This window comes from Arachis duranensis, chromosome 6, assembly GCF_000817695.3.
Source record: "Arachis duranensis cultivar V14167 chromosome 6, aradu.V14167.gnm2.J7QH, whole genome shotgun sequence".
Classification (NCBI taxonomy): Eukaryota; Viridiplantae; Streptophyta; class Magnoliopsida; order Fabales; family Fabaceae; genus Arachis; species Arachis duranensis.
Genome location: NC_029777.3, coordinates 6,737,866 through 6,758,462, shown reverse-complemented (window position 1 = coordinate 6,758,462; position 20,597 = coordinate 6,737,866). Strand labels below are relative to the sequence as shown.

General features: G+C 34.4%; 2 protein-coding genes across 2 annotated transcripts; both read left to right on the top strand.

Annotated features, from left to right (window-relative positions):
* Window positions 1-2,297: 2,297 nt before the first annotated feature.
* LOC107492341 (E3 ubiquitin-protein ligase HEL2) lies at window positions 2,298-6,471 on the top strand. The gene is made up of 7 exons (XM_016113349.3): window positions 2,298-2,723; window positions 3,226-3,528; window positions 3,652-3,860; window positions 3,967-4,015; window positions 4,131-4,220; window positions 4,390-4,452; window positions 4,579-6,471. Exons 1-7 carry the CDS (start codon window positions 2,556-2,558, stop codon window positions 6,181-6,183), a joined length of 2,487 nt encoding a protein of 828 aa, XP_015968835.1. The 5' UTR covers window positions 2,298-2,555; the 3' UTR covers window positions 6,184-6,471.
* A 1,791-nt stretch (window positions 6,472-8,262) lies between these two features.
* LOC107492340 (uncharacterized) lies at window positions 8,263-16,831 on the top strand. The gene is made up of 19 exons (XM_016113348.3): window positions 8,263-8,816; window positions 8,926-9,043; window positions 9,138-9,220; window positions 9,377-9,597; window positions 9,695-9,809; window positions 9,908-9,990; window positions 10,344-10,544; window positions 10,665-11,024; window positions 11,516-11,687; window positions 12,396-12,587; window positions 12,709-12,915; window positions 13,035-13,127; window positions 13,275-13,489; window positions 13,564-14,130; window positions 14,239-14,319; window positions 14,417-14,502; window positions 14,833-15,573; window positions 16,145-16,295; window positions 16,386-16,831. Exons 1-19 carry the CDS (start codon window positions 8,436-8,438, stop codon window positions 16,447-16,449), a joined length of 4,131 nt encoding a protein of 1,376 aa, XP_015968834.1. The 5' UTR covers window positions 8,263-8,435; the 3' UTR covers window positions 16,450-16,831.
* The last annotated feature ends 3,766 nt before the right edge of the window (window positions 16,832-20,597 follow it).

Genomic DNA, 20,597 nt, shown 5'->3' with positions numbered 1-20,597 from the left:
TACAGATATTTTTTTTTAGTAAATCACAACAACAACCTATTTACTAATAAACACTTAAATTGCATTAAAGAGTGGTAATTTAATTTATTTTAAAAGTAAGAATGCACAATCTGTTAATTGAATTATCAAATAAATTACGGTTAACGATAGGGGCAGTAGTGGGCCGAGCTATTCGACCAAGGTTCATGATTTTACTAGACTCATTTATAAAACAGGTTAGATTTGGATTTTTTATAATATCTATTAATTAAAAAGGCTAGTTCAGAGACTTATAACAAAAGGTCTATAAAACTTGTTGAACCGATTCCTCAAAATATATTTGTGTAAAATAAATTATTCTTAGTTTAGATTTTTAACTATTCATTTATATTAAACATAAAATTAAACTAAAAAAATCAATAGTCAAAATTAGTTAAGTTTGTAATTTTTTTATTCAAAAAAAGTTTATAGATTGTAAATATGGTTATGATATGTGACTAATGATTAATATATAAATGAATAAAGCTCTACATCCAAGTAAAATACTAAAATAAGTATAACCAAGTTGTTATAACCGCTTTTTAAATCACGCGCATCTTTCTTCTTAGCTATTTTTTCTTCTCCTTCTTTTTTTCTCATTTTTTCCTCTTTTGTTATCATCACCATCACCATCACTACATTTTTCTCCTCGTCTTTTTTTTTCATTTGATTTCTTCTTTCCATTCATTTTCCTCCTCCTGGTTCTCCATCATCATCGTCGTCATCATCATCATTATTATATCGTCATTAATCTTTTTTATCGTTATCGCCGTTATTATTATTGCTATCATTGAATTTTTGTCATATTAATGATGTTACCTGATTCAAAATTAATTTAGATGGGTTTTTATTCATGATTCAGTCTTGTTTGTGTGCTTGTTTTTTAACTGAGTTTGTGTATCGCACTCATTAAGTAATTTTAGTGTAAAAACTAAGAAAATTATGCGTATTTGTTAAAAATTTCAGTGTATTTTTATTCTAATAAGTTTTGCATAATTTAAAACTCATTAGCACAACGACGAGGGGTCTAACCCTTTCTTCTTCAAGTTGAGGGAGAATATTATCTACAACCCGACTAAAAAACACACAATTTAACCAATTATTCCTGCACATTAACTTGTTAATGAGATGTCACAGTACTAAAGTGTAAATCATTCTATAACTACTTGCGATAAGACATGATAAATTACTCTAGCTATATATTTCTATTATTATTATTGTTATTATTATTATTATTATTATTCTACTAACAAAAATTAATTTTTGATTATTTTATTTATTTCAAATTATAACTTTTAAACTATAAATTTTTAAGCTTAAATTTTAAATTATAAATTTTAATATTTAAATTTTTTAAAAAGTAAAAGCTTTTATAATTAAAAAAATTTATTAACTAATTAAAAATGAATTTTCAGTACTTTCCCATATGAATGAATGAGTCACTTTTAATTTTTTACTTGTTAGAAGTAGGGGTGTGCATGGCCCGGCCCGGCCCGAAAATTCGGCTCGGTCCCGAACACTTTTGGGGCTAATTTGGTGTGATTTCATCGGGTCTAGGGCCGGGTATGGGTCTTAAAAATAGACCCGGTCATTATTTCGGGTCGGGTCCGGGCCATATCTCGGGTCACCCGAAATCGGCCCGGTGGCCCGGTCATCATACACAATTAATATTTTGTGTTATTAGTAATGGATGATGGCTATTATTATGTGAAATTTAAGTATTATAAACTTTAATATTTTGTATTACTAGTCATTATATATAAGACTATAAGTTAATGTTTTATATTTAAAATGCATAAGACTTTAGACTAATGCATAATCTTGTGTTATTTGTATTAATTTAAATATTTAGTGTTATTAGGCAATATTAGTATTGATTATGGTTATGCTTTAATTTTAGATAAAAGTTGGTTCTTATTATATTTTTCTAAGTGAATTTTACCATGTCAAATAATAGTTAGAGTCTTGGAAATTTGGATACTTTTACATGCTAACTTACAAGAAGGTATCAAGGTAACATAACGTTAACGGCCCGGTTTTCACCCGGTTTTTACCCGGTATAATCGTGGCCCGAAAGTGTATATGTTTCATTGGGTCTAGGGTCGGGTTCGGGTCTAACAAATAGGCCCGGTATATATTTCGGGCCGGGTTTGGGTCACATCAAACCCGGTTTCACCCGACCCATGCACACCCCTAGTTAGAAGATATAAATAGAATAGAAGATCAATCGAACCAACCCGTAAATGATGGATTAAATATTTAATAAAAATCTATTAAGCTTAAGTTGGGTTTGGGTCTACTGTGGCGGTGGCAATTCCCCACTACCAAGTACCAACCACAGAACAAGAAGGTCCTCGGAATTTTCAATTTCTCTGTTCCTTTCCTCGTCAAAATTTTCTTCGCCCCCACGCATATCTCTGAATTAAAATATTCCATCCAAGAACATAAAGCTTCCCCTTCAATTTCAAACCCTAGAAAAAAAGCACCTAACCTTGCTTTGTGATCAAGCAGATTTAGGGTTTCTATCTTTCTTCGCGATGGAGGATTGTTGTGCCGTTTGCGCCGAGCCCTTGGAATGGGTTGCCTATGGACCTTGCATGCACCGCGATGTCTGCTCCACGTGCGTCTCTCGCCTCCGATTCATATGCCACGATCGCCGTTGCTGCATCTGCAAGACCGAATGCGACACCGTATTCGTTACCAAGGTATACATAAAATTAGTATTGCCACTCCTCCATAAACTGGATGAATCTTGAATTTTCCGTCTGTTGCCGTATTATCGTATTGCTTCTTTTTCGTTCGTCTCTGTTCACTGAATTAAGATCTTAATTGCGCCACATTGGCATGTTTTGGTTGCAATTCAAATGCTAGTCAAGTCTCTAAGTTGCAAGTGCATTGTCTACTATGGTCACTGCCACTTCCGTTGTTGTTGTCATGACTTGTTCTCAGCTAATTTTTGTTAAAGAGCATCTGATGAGAAATTCAAACATGGCATTATTGTTTTATGGATTTCTGTCGTTGAACTAATCTAGTAAATTTTTAAGTAATATTTGCTGTTACTGTTCGGAAATTGACACTACCGTTTTTTATTGGAAATTATGTACTTCAAATATGGGGCTTGATTTGTTAATTCCATGTTCTTTTAAGTGTTGTTACCTTTTGAGTTTGACGATGTTGTTGATACTCATTTTTACTGCATTCTTCCAGGCTCTAGGAGACTATACACGGATGATTAATGATTTTTCATCCTTACCCTCCGACCCAAGGGAGGGCAAGGTTGGATCATATTGGTACCATGAGGATACAAATGCATATTTCGATGATATGGACCATTACAGGATGATCAAGGCTATGTGCAGGCTTTCCTGCAGTGTATGTGACAGGATGGAGGAGCAACCACATGATGCCTCAAAGCGCCGGCAGAGGTTTAGGAATATAGAGCAGCTGAAGGGTCACTTATTCCACCGTCATAAGTTGCTTATGTGTAGCTTATGTTTGGAGGGGAGGAAGGTGAACTATAAAATACTATTGGGTTCATATAAATGTTTTTAAACGTGAACATGTGTAGTCTGATGGAAGAATTTGTAATCTGTTTTCATATTGAAGTTTTTGACCATCATGTCTATGGCATAGGTATTTATATGCGAGCAAAAGCTTTATACCAGAGCACAGTTGAATCAGCATATAAGCACAGGTGATTCAGAAGTGGATGGAAGTGAGAGTGAGAGAGGTGGTTTTATGGGGCATCCTATGTGTGAGTTCTGTAGAACCCCATTTTATGGGGATAATGAATTATACACACACATGTCTACAGAACATTATACTTGTCATATATGCCAAAGGTAGGAAACTAGGAACTATGCCATTCAAATGGGGAATATCCCTGCCTTTATATTGGTCTGAATGGATTGAAATATAAGTTTCATGCAATCTGTATATTCAATGCAGGCAGCATCCAGGACAATATGAATACTATAAGAATTATGATGACCTGGAGGTAAGATATTTGTTATTTTTTTATTTTATGTTCTTGTTAATTAAGGTGACTTGAAATTATTTTTTTTTGTTGCTTCAATCTTTAAGAATTTGTATGATCATGTCTGCTGGTGCAGATCCATTTCCGTAATGAGCACTTCTTATGTGAAGATGAAGCTTGCCTTGCTAAGAAGTTTATTGTGTTTCAATCTGAAGCAGAAATGAAGGTGCTTCCTATGACAAATAGATCTTTTTTCTGTTTTTTATCCCAAGGCTTTATTTAGGGTGGTTGGCTCTGCTATTTCTATCTAACATTGTAAATAAAATTATAAGTTGCTTTACTGTTGTGAGATTATTTCTCATTGTTAAATCTCTTTTTCTTTGTTTTTGGCTTAGAGGCATAATGCTATTGAACATGGAGGGCGAATGTCACGGTCAAAGCGTAACGCTGCTCTTCAGGCATGTACAGTGACAATCGATTCTGTTTGTTGTTGTTTTTCATTGGCAATTTGGCGTTGCTACGGCAAATAGTATATTCCTTTCTTTGTTACTCCTCTAAGTTAGCTTTTTGTTCTTCCCCTGCAGATACCGACCAGCTTTCGGTATAAGCGTAATGATCAAGACCAACGCCGCGGAAGAGGCCGCTCCTTTCGTCGTGATTTTTCTGAAAATCAACTTTCTATGGCCATTGAAGCCAGCCTGCAGATGGCTAATGCAGCGGAAACATTTCATGATCCATCATCTTCAAGTAGTGGGCAAGTTGCAGTTGATGATGGTAATGCTGATGTTGATTCTATTATTCAGCCATTTGAATCATTAGCTACATCGGGATCTGAAGCATCTGCACGATACCTCCAAGCCTTAGGACCTAACTCGAGGAATGCAGCACTAGCAGATTCATCCTTCCCTCCACTCCCACTAGCTTCCAGCAATGACCAGCAAAGGTCCAAACAGGAGTTGGAAGGTTCATCCAGTAATACCATGGCAGCACGCTTGCGTCGGCATGGGAACAGAAATGTTTCTGTAATTAATGCTGGTAATGCTTGGCCTGCACCAGGTCGTAATTCTACCCAAGCTAGACTGCAATCAAATGCTGCTCCTGGAGTGCCACGTAATTCTAGTCAGATGAAGACCGCAAATAACAGTGGACCTTCACCCTCAACTTATGCTAGTTCTATTCAGCCTACACCCAAAACTGCCCTTGCACAATCATCTGTTGGTTCTTCGCGGGACACACGTGATAATGGAAGAATGGTTCACTCTGCATCTGCTCCAAATCTCATTGAGAGCAACCCCATTGAAGCTTCAATTTCTGAGTTCCCTCCTGTTTCTGCCTCACTAGTGAGCAAGTTATCTGCAAGCACTCAGACTCCGTTGAATGTGGAAAATGTTCAGTCTGCTAACAAGTCATTGGTTGAAAAGATTCGTGGAGCTCTTGATTTTGATGAAGATAGATACACTTTGTTTAAAGACATATCTGGTCAATATCGTCAAGGCACACTTGATACGGAGACATATCTGGACTGTGTGCAGCAGTTTGGTTTGTCTCATCTTGTACCCGAAATGGCTAATTTATTGCCTGATCCTCAGAAGAAGGAAGAGCTCATTTTGTCGTACAAAAGTAGTTTGCAAAGGAATGCTTTACCAGAAAATGGATGGGTCCATGGTGGTTCTGGCATACCCTCTAAAGGTAGTAATGCTTCCAAGAAGGGTAAAGGTAAGTCTGTAGATGGTAGTGGTAGTAACTCCACAGATAGATTAGCAGATAGCTTCTTAAGCACAGTACATCAACTACAGTCAAGCTATAAATCTTCAGAAGAGAATTTGGAGGTGCTATCAAGGGGTGATTATCGAACTAACAAGGGAAAGTCAAAAATCAATCAGCAGATTGATACCAATTCGGGAAATCAACCTTTGAGAATCAGTGGGCAGACAGAGGCATCGAGTGGAATTTTATCAAATCAGAAAAAGGAGGATGCTGGTGTTGGCAGTAAACAACGTAAAAAAACTTCCAAATTTCTTAGAGTGCGACTTGGGGATGGTTCTGCTTCAGCCCTTCTTGATTTTGATAACTCTCAGACTGAGCCAGATCCTGGAACAGACCCTTTGCCAGGTAACAAGAATGACTCCGGAGGACTGCCTGTGCGAGGTGTTTGGCGAAATGGGGGAGGCCAGAGGCTCTTCAACTGAATACGGATCTGTTTCTCCATGGCCTTATAATGTGAAGTATCTCCAAGCATAAAACTGGAATAAACAGAGACTCCAGTTTTAGTTTCAGGAGTGATGATTTCAATGGTCCAATTTGAGTGGGATTCCCAAGTATAGCACGCTGGGATATGACTCTTGTTTTTGTTGAAGGTTTAATACCATTGCCTTAATGGGTGAGCCCTTTTTGTTTGGTTTGGCCGTTTAGGGTATACATTTTGATCAGCTGTCGAAATGGGGGAACGGCGAGTGCCCTCTATACTTAGGTATGTAAGTTGGTGTGGCAATTTGCAGCAGCCTCCTCTTATCTTCTGCCATCGACTTGTCATCTACAGTTCTGTACACTCTGTAGAACTAGTAGATAAATGCCTGGATTTTTTGAGTAGTTAAGAACGGTGAATATATTGTTGGAACCAAAATTACGAGATGATGATACTTCTATGTTTGGATTTTTGTTCAGAGAAATTCTTATCTTCTCCATAGAGTAAATATTTTCCTTTCTCTACATCATTCACCTATTAATTTTTATCTCTCTTGTTTGTTTTCACTTTTTTTTTTTGAAAGTTTTAATGGATGAGATCACTTAATTATAACATTGTAATTTAAGAAATAGAATTATTTATGAGGACTTAATCTTTTCAAATTAGAGTAATGTTCAAATTACAAAGTGTTAGAACTTAGAACACTAATTATGCAAATTTACTCAAGTCTATAAATTTTCAATCATGACTATTTTGTCTTTAGATTTTGTTATTTCAAATGTTGGCTCTTTAAATTTCAGTTATTACCCAGAGCAACATGATTTTCCCTGCATCTACAACATTACAAATTATATCAGATAAAAGACTAAAAAGAGAGTTTTTACTAGCAAATGTATATCCTAAGTCCATTCTAGTATTTACTATTGAATTTAAAATGAAAATTAACGTACATAATATAACATGCAAGAAGAAATTTGGGGTCGCAGAATTAAACTGAAAAAATAGAAGAAACAAATATAACATTGCAACTGATTTGTGATTTGCGAGAATAAAATCTATTTGAAGGGTCATTATAAGAATATGAGAAATTTATGGAATTAAAATATATTTTTTTAAAAAATATTATTCATATACCAAACAATTTTGACATTTGTATAAAAATATAGTTAGTACAAATTAATTGTATACTTAAATTATTTTTAATTAACAAAATTAAAAAACCCATTTAATTACTAAAAAAATAATATCAAAATAAATTTTAGTATAATACTATAAAAAATATACATGTATCCAGTGGCGGAGCTTGAAACGAAATTTTGGAGGGAGGGCAGATAGAAGATAATTGTCAAGATGCTTTTGATATGAATCTCATTTAAAATAAGCTCGTTTAACCTCATCTCTCTGATTTGGGTAATATTGTCAAATTTGAAGTTATTTTTCAGGGTATCATTATAAAGAATTAAGGTCAAACTCATCAGATGTAACTCTTTAAACTTTTGAAGATTGTATCTTACTTTCTTCGTGATTCATTAAAGTAGAAAAACTATCTACAGGTGTTGATATTGTAAAAGTTATATGTTTTCCTTCTTGAATATTAGCCTTCTTCTTAAAAAATACTTATTGAATATTTTAATATTTTTTATCATATAAAAAATTAAATTAAATAAACAGTAAAATATAAATTAATATTAAATTACATAAATAAAAAATACCTAATTTTTTATATTTGAACGCAAAGGTAAATGAAATATTGCTTATTGAATAGAGAGCTACGAAATGCGAATATACTCAATTTAGTCTAAATCCAATATGTTTTGAATATTTAAAATTAAAAATTATTATGCAATAAAAACAAGAGATGAAGATTAAATTTTGATACTTTAAATCATAATAAAGTAAATGTGACCAGAAGATTTATGCATTACAATCTTTTTATTTTATCCAAAAATGCACGTTATATATATTATTTGCCTTATGTATCAGAATTATTTTTAAAAATATAAAAACAAGTATGTGCACCCAAACACAAAAAAAAAAAATTTCTTTGTTTAGTTTATTTCAGTAAAAAAAAAAAAAGTCGCTCGGTGCTTCGTAACCGGAGCCACCTTACAAATTCATGGCCGAGGGAAAAATGGTCCAAACTTGTAAAACCCTGAATTCTTCAATTCAGTCGCTCTTAAACCCTTTCTAAGCTCCTGACCAATAAAAGAAATAAGAAAACTTATTACGCTTAAAGCTTCGTTCTGAAACTCATCAATGGTGGAAGAGGAGCATCAGAACTTGAGCAAATGGCGCTTGGAGCGCGGCCCTTACCTTGGAGACATTTCGGCTCTGTGTTTACTTCGCATCCCCAATCACTCTCTTCCTCTTCTTCTAGCTGGTTTAGGATCTGAGATTCTTCTCTACGACTTAGAACTCGCAAAGATTCTGAGATCCTTCTCTGTCTTCCAAGGCATCCGCGTCCATGGCATCGCCACCTCTCAAGACACTCTTCACTCTGTAGTTGCCGTGTTTGGCGAAACGAGGCTCAAGCTTTTCAGCTTCTCATACGACGCCGTTTCTGAGTCCCCGCAGCTGAACCTGATTCAGTTGTTGCCCAAGTTTCCTCACTGGGTTTTGGATGTTTGCTTTCTCACGGTACTCTCCACCATATTTCTAGCATTTCGTTAATGTCTTCGTAGTTATTTCTGTTATTCTTACTTATCTTCCTTTCTTGCTTGCTTGCCTCTTTGTAATTGGGTAGTAGGGTTGTTTAGCTCATTCCAATGTGGAGAGCCATTTTCTTGCTGTAGGATCTAGCGACAATTCAGTTCACGTTTGGGACATCTCCAACTCTTGTACGGTTCTCAAGGTTCAATCTTCAGGTTGGTTTGTTTACTACTACGACATGGCTTTGATTCCTTTCTTTATTGACTTTGGTTTTTAGCTATTGAGATTATATCTGTAATTGGATCATAGTGCGGTGCCTTTTGTACTCGATGCGACTATGGGGTCACAATCTTCAAGCTCTCCGTGTTGCATCTGGCACAATATTTAATGAGGTAAGGATCAGGGATTGATTCATGTTGAACATTCATGATTGCAAAGTTTCGCATAAAGCATGCTACTATTCTGATGAAAATTTCTTTTGGCATGTTGCTTAATGTCTTTGGATTTTTATTTTATTTTAACTACTCTAAAATGTTTGGTTTGGGAAGATTATTGTTTGGAAAGTGGCCCCTCAGCTTGATAAGTGTTCATCAAGCTTCGGAGAAGACAATGATCGTCAGAGCATTTCATTATGCAATTGCTGTATGTTCAAAGATCAACTTTATGGGGCTGTTCATGTATGTAAACTTATTGGACATGAAGGTTCAATCTTCCGAATAGCATGGTCGTCTTGTGGCTCTAAACTGGTATCTGTCTCTGATGACCGTAGGTGAGTTTGTCTCTTTAAGTCCTATTGTGGGACGTTTTTATGTTTATTCTTTGAAAACAATGCACTTCATGATTAGTCTCTCTGTTCTTTAATGTAGTGCACGTGTCTGGGCAGTTCCTATTGAAGTGGAAGATTTTACGCGGCATGATCCCACTGCCCTTGTCTTATTCGGACATAATGCTCGAGTTTGGGATTGTTGCATTGCTGATCACGTAAACCAATCATTGTTGTTCAGTTTTCAATTTTTCTCAAGGTACATAGGCAAAGCAAAATTAATGCAATGGTCCTCTTTTTGTATGGATTTGTGCAGTTGATTGTCACTGCCAGTGAGGATTGTACGTGTCGTCTATGGGGAGTTGATGGTGAACAACTGCAAGTCATTAAGGAGCACATGTAAGTTAAAACACCAATCCTTGATCTTTGTAAGTTAAATTTCTAATTGTTGGCTTTTGGGTTTTGTGTGGCTCTAAACAAACAGCCATTGAAGATAATTGATTATCTTAACTCCTGAATTCTGTGAACTGAAGGATTTCCATAACCCTTAGTGGTTATACCCTGCAATATTAGCATGCAACCGCTTCACAAAAAATTATACATGAATGCTACACTACTACTTAGGTTGCCTTATCTATTTGGTTTTTATGACACCAAATTTTTCCTGCCTTTCATGCATGCCTTTCAATTCTTATGTTATTATTTAATGAAGATAGGGCAATAATGGAGTGTGTGAATTCTTTGTTATGTAGAGGGAGGGGTATATGGAGATGTATGTATGACCCAAATTCGGCACTTCTCATAACGGCTGGGTTTGACTCAGCTATCAGAGTGCATCAGCCTCATGCTTCTGTATCCAGCGGATTGGCAGCAGCACCAGGCCCTCCTGACAGGGCAGAGACATTTTCCATTTGCATCCCTAATGTGTTGGATCGTATTGGACTCATGGACAGGTAGGGTTGTTAAATGTGATGCTCACCTTAGATACCTACTTCAGAATTGTCAACTCAATTTGGGACACCTTTGTTACCAATTTTAGTATTGTTTAACTTTTCCTATCTTGTTTGTTGCAGCAAGAGTGAATATGTACGTTGTTTACGTCTTGCCTCTCAGGACAGTCTTTATGTTGCCACAAATCATGGTTTTCTTTACCATGCTAAATTCATTGGTGCAAGAGGTGCTCAGTGGAAGCAACTTGTTCAGGTCAGCAATGGGGCTCAAATTATCTGTATGGATTTATTGTCTAAGGACTCAATTGAACTTGACTGCGGTGCTGACAATTGGGTTGCTATTGGAGATGGTAAAGGAAATATGACAGTTATTGGAGTTACTGATAATGGTTGTACTCCTACAGTGAGACTAAACTTCACCTGGTCAGCTGACATGGAGAGACGGCTCTTGGGTACCTATTGGTGCAAATCTCTGGGATGCAGGTAATGACCTGTATCTTTAAACAATACTGTGTAACCTACTGACAAGATTAGGAGCCAGTGCAGAGATACATGAATCTAGTTAATGAGGTGTTAACCTTTGCTTCTTTGGTCACTCCTTGACAAGTATCCTGGCCTTGCAATTCATTAGGGATAACCTATATTAAGAAACTTCAACGAGGGAATAGAAATTTACTTATTGATAAGTTAACTTGCATGACTTCATTAATTTCTTTGGTTCACACTTAACAGGCCCTAGTATCAATGTGTTAAGCTACATAGTCATCCCATGGTTTCATCTTACCATGCATATTGTGTTGTGCAATCAGATTGGAGATCCTGATACGTTATAATATTCTTAGTTTACCCCTTCTGGTTTTGCATATACTTGTGCATAAATACTTATATTTTTTGTGTTTCCTATTCCTTTCACTGTGTTTCAAATTCAAGTTAATAAAAGGATTATCTTTACATGATGATGCAAAAATTTGTAGGTATGTCTTCACAGCTGATCCTAGAGGAACATTGAAACTATGGAGGTTGCCTGATCCCCCACAATCTAGCCTCGCAGGCTCCATGAAGAGTAATAGTGCATCACATATAGCAGATTTCATATCAAATTTTGGAATGCGGATAATGTGTTTGGATGCTTGCGTGGAAGGAGAGGTATGATTATCTGTCTCCTGTCTTCCAGGGGTAACTTGGTGGAGTTTGAAGTGTTCAGCATTGCTTCTTCATGTTGTCTGGTAGAATATAAGCTAATTGGTAGAATCGGACATTCTGACTTCGTCTACATTTGTTTAAGCTTTTAAGACTGTGACCCTTAATGCATTAAATGAAAATAACAACTTTTGGGTAGAGATGGAGTTGGACTTTCAAGTTGCGTTTGGAAGGGAGATAGAGACTAAGAGATTGAGACTGGGAAAAAGAGACTAAATTAAGTTTCTGTATTGTGTTTGGTGTAAAATATACTAGACTGAGTTATGTCTTAGTAATATGTTTAGTTTAAGATAAATATGGAGATTGAAGGGTAGATTTGAAATTTGAAAAGTTAAATGAGAGTATTTTTGAGAAGAAATGTTATTAAAGTTTTATTCTCCGTCCCTAAAAATTTCAGTCTCCTGTGTTCCCACTTTCTAAAGATACTGAAGAGACTGAAAGTGTCTCGGAACTGAAATTTTAGTTCCAGTCTCTGATCACCAAATACAATACTGAGTCCTAGGATCTGAAAACAAATGTACCTTATATGACATTTTCAAAATTTCAAGAACAATAAGGAATTGGGACATCTTCGGATATTTTTCATTTTCAGAGATGTTACCAAATTTAAAAATAGAAAATTCATCTGGAATCTGAATATCAAATTTTATGCAGATCCTAGTGTGTGGAGATGTACGTGGTAATATGGTTGTGTTCCCTTTGCCAAAGAATCTGGTGCTTGGCACATCATTAGTACAAGAAGGGAAGATAACTCCGGCAAATCATTTCAAAGGGATTCATGGTATATCAAGTGTGTCTAGTGTTTCTGTGACTAAGCTTGGTCATAATCAGCTTGAGATAAGCTCAGTAAGTTTGATTATTCAGGTTCCTATTGAAGAGTATTGTTAATATGCAGGCCAGGAAACAGAACTGCAAATATTGACTAGCCATAATTTGAATACAATTTCTGATTTTTATTCATGTTCAGACCGGAGCAGACGGATGTATATGCTATCTAGAATATGATAGAGATATGCGTACTTTGCAATTCATGGGGTTGAAACAGGTGAAAGAGTTGAGTTTGATTGAAAATGTTTCTGCGAATAACAACTCTGTTGGTACATTATCTGGCGGTTATGCAGCTGGTTTTGCATCAGTTGATTTCATAGTGTGGAACTTAGTTAATGAGAGTAAGGTACTTTGACTATCTTTTTCCTCTAGTCTGGTCAATTAATATTTGCTTTTGTTTCTCTGTTTCGCATCACATTACTTCTTGCTCTAGCTGTTATGATCAACTGCATACATTGTCTGCAGGTGGTGAAAATTCCATGCGGTGGATGGCGCCGTCCTCACTCCTACTATCTAGGTGATATACCAGAGAAGGAAAATTGCTTTGCCTTTGTCAAGGTTTTCTTGATGCTTTGAACTCTTAATTATTGAGAAACACAACTAAACAATTTGCATATCTTTAAACTTTTTTGTGTCTTAAAGCACCTGAATATGGCCATCAGATCTTTCTTTAAACATATCAGTCAACAATGACAATTATTACAGGATGAAATGATACATATCCATAGACACTGGATTCATGATAAAGGTGAGAAGATATATCCTCAGAGGTTACATTTGCAATTTCATGGGAGAGAGATACATTCCTTGTGCTTTATCTCTGAAGATATACTCCCTGGAGATTCTTATAAGCATACCTTATTTTCTAAATTAAGTTGGATTGCAACTGGATGCGAGGATGGAACTGTGAGATTGACTTTGTAAGTACTGTCTGCTGTCTGGTTGAGCTGGATTGAATACCTTATTAAACACCTAATGTGTCTATTTGATTTAGGTACTCTCCAGATATTGAAAATTGGTCCATGTCAAAACTGCTTGGTGAACATGTTGGAGGATCAGCTGTAAGATCAATTAGTTGTGTGTCAAAACTGCATACCTTTTCACCAAGTACTACTGATGTACCCGGTGGAAATGGTGAACTGAATGCTGCTGTTGAGGGTGAAGATAATCTAACCTTACTCATATCTGTGGGTGCAAAGCGTGTGGTAACTTCTTGGCTACTGAAATATCAGAAGCAGAGTGACAAAAATGACCTTTTAATTGATCATCAGTATAATTCAAAAGGAGTTGATCAATTTTTGTCAAGCTTGCCCTCATCAATGACATTCCAGTGGCTTTCTACTGATATGCCAGCAAGATATTCGATTACCCAGAAATATCCGGAAAATGCTCCCGAGAATGTAGTAAGTGCTGCTGAACAAGTTTCTAATACAGAGGTTGATGGTAGACCTGGATCTCTGTTGAATGAAAGGGGAATGATGAACTCAATCAAAGATAAACATGAGGATGACTGGAGATATCTTGCTGTTACTGCTTTTCTTGTTAAATGTGTGGGTTCCAGGTAGAAGAAACACCAATTTGTTACTTGATTCTATTTCCGGTGAACTCTGAACATAATTTCATGGGGAAAAAAAAATCTCAAACTTACTTCCATGTTAATACTTTTCAGGATATCTGTTTGTTTTGTTGTTGTTGCCTGTTCAGATGCTACACTTGTGTTACGGTCTTTAGTTTTGCCCTTCCGCCTATGGTATATACAGTTGCTCCTACCTAACTCTTATCATAATGTTGTTCCATGCTTTTTAATCATTTGTTATGTTTTAACATGGCTCCCTTTCCGTTGGCAGGTTTGATGTTGCTTTGTTAGTTCCCTTACTAGCCCCAGTCTTGTCATTGCAGCATATAATTTTCCCCATATCTAGGCCTTTTAAAGGTGAGTATTTTCCTGATGTGAGGCTGGAAAATGTTCTGTACCACCTGTTTCATTCCTTTTATTGTGAATCTGGAAGTTTGTTTATTACAATACTCTTTATTAGTTTGTCTTTTATGAATATTTAGGCAGTTGTTTTGTAATTAGGTATTATTTTGTGGCATGTTTAGTGTGTGACAATGCCAAACTAGAATTAAGAAGATTATGGCATTCCTATCTCACATTTCACTCTGCACACTAGAATAATTTTAGATGTCCTTGTACATCTTTTTGTCAAATATCTAATTTCCTGGTTTAATTTTGCTTGTATTGTGTCTTTACTTTCTTCTGCAGAAAACACTCAATTTGGAAATGCTTATATTGCAATCAGTGGATCTACTGATGGGAGCATTGCTTTTTGGGACCTGACTGATAGTGTTGAAGCTTTTATGCAGAGGATTTCTGTTTGTAATGTAGAGAATTTCTTTGATTGTCAGAAACGCCCACAATCAGGGAGAGGAAGTCAGGGTGGTAGATGGTGGAGATCATTGAGCAGTGGTTTGTCAAAGAAAAGGCAGCCCAGTGATCAGGTAACCTCAAAAGCAAAAGATGAAACCAAAAGCATCTGTCATGCTGACACTGTTAGTGGTGACTCTTCAATAACAAATGGATCCGAAGACAGCAAAATGGGTTGTTCCCAAACCACGCAAACAGCTTTCCCTAAGTCGGAGATTAAAACTGATAATTCCTTGGTGGAAATATGTGAAATACAGCCTCTACGCCTTTTGCAAAATATTCATCAATCTGGAGTCAATTGTCTCCATGTTTCAGAGATAAAAGGTGGCCAAAACAACAATAGTTGCAATGTATATAGTATAGTTAGTGGTGGTGATGATCAGGCACTTCATCATCTTACCGTTGAACTATCACTTAAGTCAACAAATTCAGATAATGGGGTTGTGACTCCAGAAATAAGATATTGGACCTCTGGACCTGAATATGAGGACATAAGTTTTCAAAGTTGGAGCAAGAGTTATGGAATCAGGTTCTTAAATTATGTGAAAATTCCTTCGGCCCACAGCTCTTCAGTCAAAGGTTAGATACCATTTAATTATTCATCTTAAAAGAAAACTCCTCTTAAGTGAGGTTGCTTCGCTAGGTAGCAAGGATGTATCCATCCATGGACCCCAATTTAATTTAGAAAGCATTCTTATTTTGACCTACCTAATTTAAAGGTGAATCTATCCTTCAGAGTAAATAATTAAATATACTTCAAAAGGAGCGTTTTCATTCTCGTCAGTATGAATATGCAATTTTACTTTCTTTGAAGAAAAGTTGGCATGTTAGGTGATATTTGTTAGACTAGTGCTTCCTTGTTTTTATTTTTTTCCCTAGAAAATTTTCATTTACTTCCTCTAGCATTTTCTCTCACCCTAAATCTTAAATCTATGATTCCTTTTATAGATATTCATGCTTACAAGAATACTCTTTCGTTTGAAATGATTTTCCAAGAGATTAGCATTTGCTTTTAATTGACTAGATAATAAAATATTTATGACCTCTGCAAAACCATACCCATTGTAAAGCTGACAAGTGATAACCATGAAATGCTTATGGAAATTCTGTTTTCAAGAAGTTTAATCATCGGTAGCATTTGTTTGTGAAGGTGTGTGGACGGATGGGTCTTGGGTGTTTTCAACCGGACTTGATCAGCGAGTCAGATGCTGGCGACTTCATGACAGTAAACTCGTCGAGCATGCACATCTAATAGTTAGTGTACCAGAGCCAGAAGCATTATCTGCTAGAGCCTGTGTCAGGTGATTGTTAAATATCAGAATATGACAGGACAATATTGAGTGATGCATCATCTTATTCTTTCACCTGACTCTGGTTTGTATCATATGTAGGAACCATTATCAGATTGCTGTTGCTGGCAGAGGGATGCAAATAGTTGACTTTTCAGTATCATAACATTATACTCATGTCTGGTGAAGAATGAAATTTTACATTAGAACAGTTTATGGAGGTAATTTTTCTGCTCCTCGTTAATATCAACCTAGACCTACCAGATATCACTACTATGAGTCAATGGTCCTTAGTTGCTCCATGTACTCAAAAAATAATATTTTGATACGAGTAGCTGTTCATTTTATTGGATTGCTGATGCAATGTTTGCATATTGGGTGGACAGAGTTAAAACCAAGGTTGTTTTGTTGTAATTTTGGGGGTGGGTGGGTCAGTTGAGGAGGGAAATTCTACAAATGTGTATTATTTATTTATTTAGATGAAAATGTCATGTTATATATATTGTCATTTGATTATATCAAATCCTAAGTGATACCGTGTTGATCCCACTATTCTTTTTTAATATATCATGATCATTATCATCGTCATTAATTCATTATTATTAAATATCATCATATAATGAGCCCTCGGCCTAAATAATAAAACAAAAACATAGCGGCAATGCTTTCCATGAATTGATTACTAATTATAAAAATCTTTATAAGTAATTCCCCCCACCCCACCCCCACCAACATTATGATAAATGAAGATTTCCCAATTATTATCTAAAATGTAGATAATATTTAAAGATAATAATTGTTGCTTATATAAAGACGTCTTTATAAAAAAATAATATTTAAAATGTAGATATTTATCGTGTCAAGTAATTTAGTTAAACATATCAAAAATATCTAATAATTTTTAGTTATTATATTTACATAAAGATATTTTTATGTAAATAGTCTCAATAGAATTTTCTATTAGGTTGTAGAAAGAGATGGCTTGAGGAAATTCATTAAGGTCCTACGGTTTAGGATTTACTATGTCTAATGGTTCATTGCTTCCAAGACAGAAGGACTTAATTATTGACTTATGTGAAAGATTAAATGCATAGTTGGGCTTAGTTTAATATGTATTTATTTATTCATGGTAAGAACTCTGTGCTTCAAAATTCTAAAACTTAACAGATCTTTCACCCGTTGGAAGACAATAATGTAATGTTACACGATAAAAACTCAGATGAAGTCGACTTCACGTGAAGTTGATACAGCTGTTGGATGAAAATTTAGTCAAATCAGTCAAATTATCTAACGGCTCTCAGATATCAACTTCATGCGAAGTCGATTTCACTTGAATTTCCACCATGTTACACACATTAGATTAGTTTGTGTGTGTACATAGTTCTAGCTAGAATGCGTCGGCTAATTATAATTGAGTTCAGTTTGTCTTGTAAATAACCCCACCGCCACCTTTGTAGTTGGCTATTCCATTGAGTATGCAATAAATGCTTCATGTTCGTAATTCATGTAAATTATAAACTATAGTCCTTTGTCTTTTAAAACAAGTAAGATAGAAATGGCAAGTGGGCCACAGCAAGTGGTGCTAACTTTGTATTGTAGCAAATCGTTATAACTTATATCAATTTTGTATGGATGAATGCACGTTTTCACAATTATGATGCTTCGATCTAACATGGTTTCAGATCTATTCTTTTTGATTTTGCGCTTATGGAAAGTTAATTGCCACTAGCTTTCCCATACTCATTTTCACAGTGATGAGAAGGGAATATAATGGAATGCTTAGATGCGGAGAATTTTATTAGATCTCCAAACGCGGATTCAATTGAACTATGCATGTCTATACACAGATTGTAAAGTTCACTCATTCATGAGCTGTTCTTAGCTACTTCCATTCTAAAAATATTTATAACGTTTTTTATCTCTAAAATTTTTCAAATGGAAAAGTTTACGGGCCAGCAGTTTTATTGAATTTTGGCCAGCATGTAACCAGCAGAAAAATGTGAGTCATTGAATGAAATCTCACACCAATCTCACACCATCAAATCATTATTGATGGCTAGTTGATGGCTAACAATCACAAAAATTGCTGGCCTCCTAGTCTTTAATATTTTCGATTTGTATCAAAATTATTTATGAAAGTTTTCAATTTTGTCTCTAAAATTTATATAAAATTAACATTTAGTAGTAATTTTGAATGAAACTAAACGTTAAGAGTATTTTAAAAAAAAATCGCAAACAGACAAAAAAGATATTTTATTATTTACTTTGACAATAATAACAATAATAAAAAAGCAAACTTTTTTTATATAAATGTTAGATATAGATATGTAGTATGAGTCTTCATTATCTTGCGGTGCGTTTTTTAGGTTGGGTTCATACTTATCTTAATTTTAGTTGGATATATATATAGAGAGAGAGAGAGAGAGAGAGAGATTTTGGCATAAGCACACAATATATACTCTCGTTCTATTCGCTTTTATTTTATTCTTTTTTAGAATTTTGGATAAGAGAGGCGCACATGTCGCATTGCCCTTGAATTTAAAGAGAGGAATATATATATATAGAAAAAGTAGCACTGGACTCGATCAGATTTTTCAAACAGTTTACTAGTATAATTCTATGTTGTTGTTGATATCAAACATGCATCTCTCTCCCTTAGCACACAAAATATAAAATTCTAAAAGTAAACATTTGAATAAATATAAAAAAGTAAAATATTAATTAGTTAACATTAACCAACTTGTATATTGATGTGGATATACTTATAAGCTTTGGACATGGATTAGGAAAGAATATAAGTATTGATGCAATATCAATGACGAAAACAAAACATTAATATAGTATGATCAAAGCGAAAAGGAAAACTGAATTTCAAAATATTATTGTTAATTACTTAATTAACCAATTTTTTTATTTCATTTTTACTCTATTAACACTAAACATACCGTTATCTTTTTTAGTTTACCAAGTTCATTTTTGTACACTATTTTCATTATTATTGTAATGCATCGTTAACTACTCACCAGATAATAAATTATTGTGATTTGGAAATTATATGGAAAAATAATAAGATCATACCTAAAAGGCTAACAATCAAGTCCTAATAGATTATGATATATGTATATATTTTGGAAGTTAAAAATTTACATTCAGATATTTTCATGTAAAATTAATAATTTGATTCATTAAATTATAATTTAATTAATTCTGTTAAATTATTCAACCATTTTTAATTAACAACTTCAAATAAAAATAGTCTTCACCATTTTGGACATACATCATGAATTCATGATCATGCAGGCATGCATATATAGTGACCCTGATTGAAGAACCCAAATATACATAAATCACTGTCAATCACCTACCTCGCGTTAGACAAAACAAAACAAAAGGGCAAAAAAAATTCACCAACCTCCCAAAAAAAAAAAAGTTTACCTAATAGTAGATGCTAAAATTATTAATTAAAAATATATAAATTTTAAAATCCTTTAATCACTAATCTAAATATTAGCTAAATCCAACGTGCTAATCTGCGCAACCTTTTGGGGCATTCGCTGACAACAATGCCACACTCATTACTTATAAGTTATAACAATTTCTTTGTTTCTTTTTCTTTTTCGAAGATTTAGTAACGTCACTTAATAATTTTTTTAATGTAAATTTTGTATTAAAAAATTAAAGGTAATATATATATAAAGACTTTACTTTTTATAGGCACTGACAGTGTAAATAAATTTACACGCATCTAATTGTAATGACATGTTAATAAAATAATTTTTTTTTACATTAGCGAAGTAGATGATTCAAAAAATTAGATATAACTTGACGATTCTGTAAAATTTTTTACATTATCAGTATATCAAAATTAAATTTATATATAAATAATTTAAAAAATAAAAATATTTTTTAGCAAAAATCTCTCTCTTTTTTTTTCCTTTGTTATTTCTTAATTATACTTGAATAATCAAAACAAATAATGGGAATTAGGAAGCTTATCACTTGACTGGTTTTGAATTTTGACCTTATACATGGGTAATGGGTTGGTTGAGTTTCTCATATGCCTAAATTAAAAGCAATTACTTCTTCAATCATCACACTACTCTATTTGTGGTTGGTCACCAACCCTCCACTTACCACCTTTCAAAATACAATCATGCCCGAAGGAGAATCATGTTTCCACTATAGCAGGAAATAACGAAATATATATTTTTTCAATTACCCCCAAGTTAATAAAAATATTAAGATTTTAGTACTAAAAATTAAAAAACAAATAATAATTATATTATGTTTATACAAAAAATTAGTTATAAAATC

Bases quoted from the DNA above. Each gene is read 5' to 3' on its own strand.
- LOC107492341 (XM_016113349.3), top strand. From the start codon at position 2,556: ATGGAGGATTGTTGTGCCGTTTGCGCCGAGCCCTTGGAATGGGTTGCC. The intron at 2,724-3,225 runs GTATACATAAAA...GCATTCTTCCAG, and splicing joins ACACCGTATTCGTTACCAAG to GCTCTAGGAGACTATACACG. The intron at 3,861-3,966 runs GTAGGAAACTAG...TATTCAATGCAG, and splicing joins ACTTGTCATATATGCCAAAG to GCAGCATCCAGGACAATATG.
- LOC107492340 (XM_016113348.3), top strand. From the start codon at position 8,436: ATGGTGGAAGAGGAGCATCAGAACTTGAGCAAATGGCGCTTGGAGCGC. The intron at 9,221-9,376 runs GTAAGGATCAGG...TGGTTTGGGAAG, and splicing joins CTGGCACAATATTTAATGAG to ATTATTGTTTGGAAAGTGGC. The intron at 15,574-16,144 runs GTTAGATACCAT...TTGTTTGTGAAG, and splicing joins CCACAGCTCTTCAGTCAAAG to GTGTGTGGACGGATGGGTCT.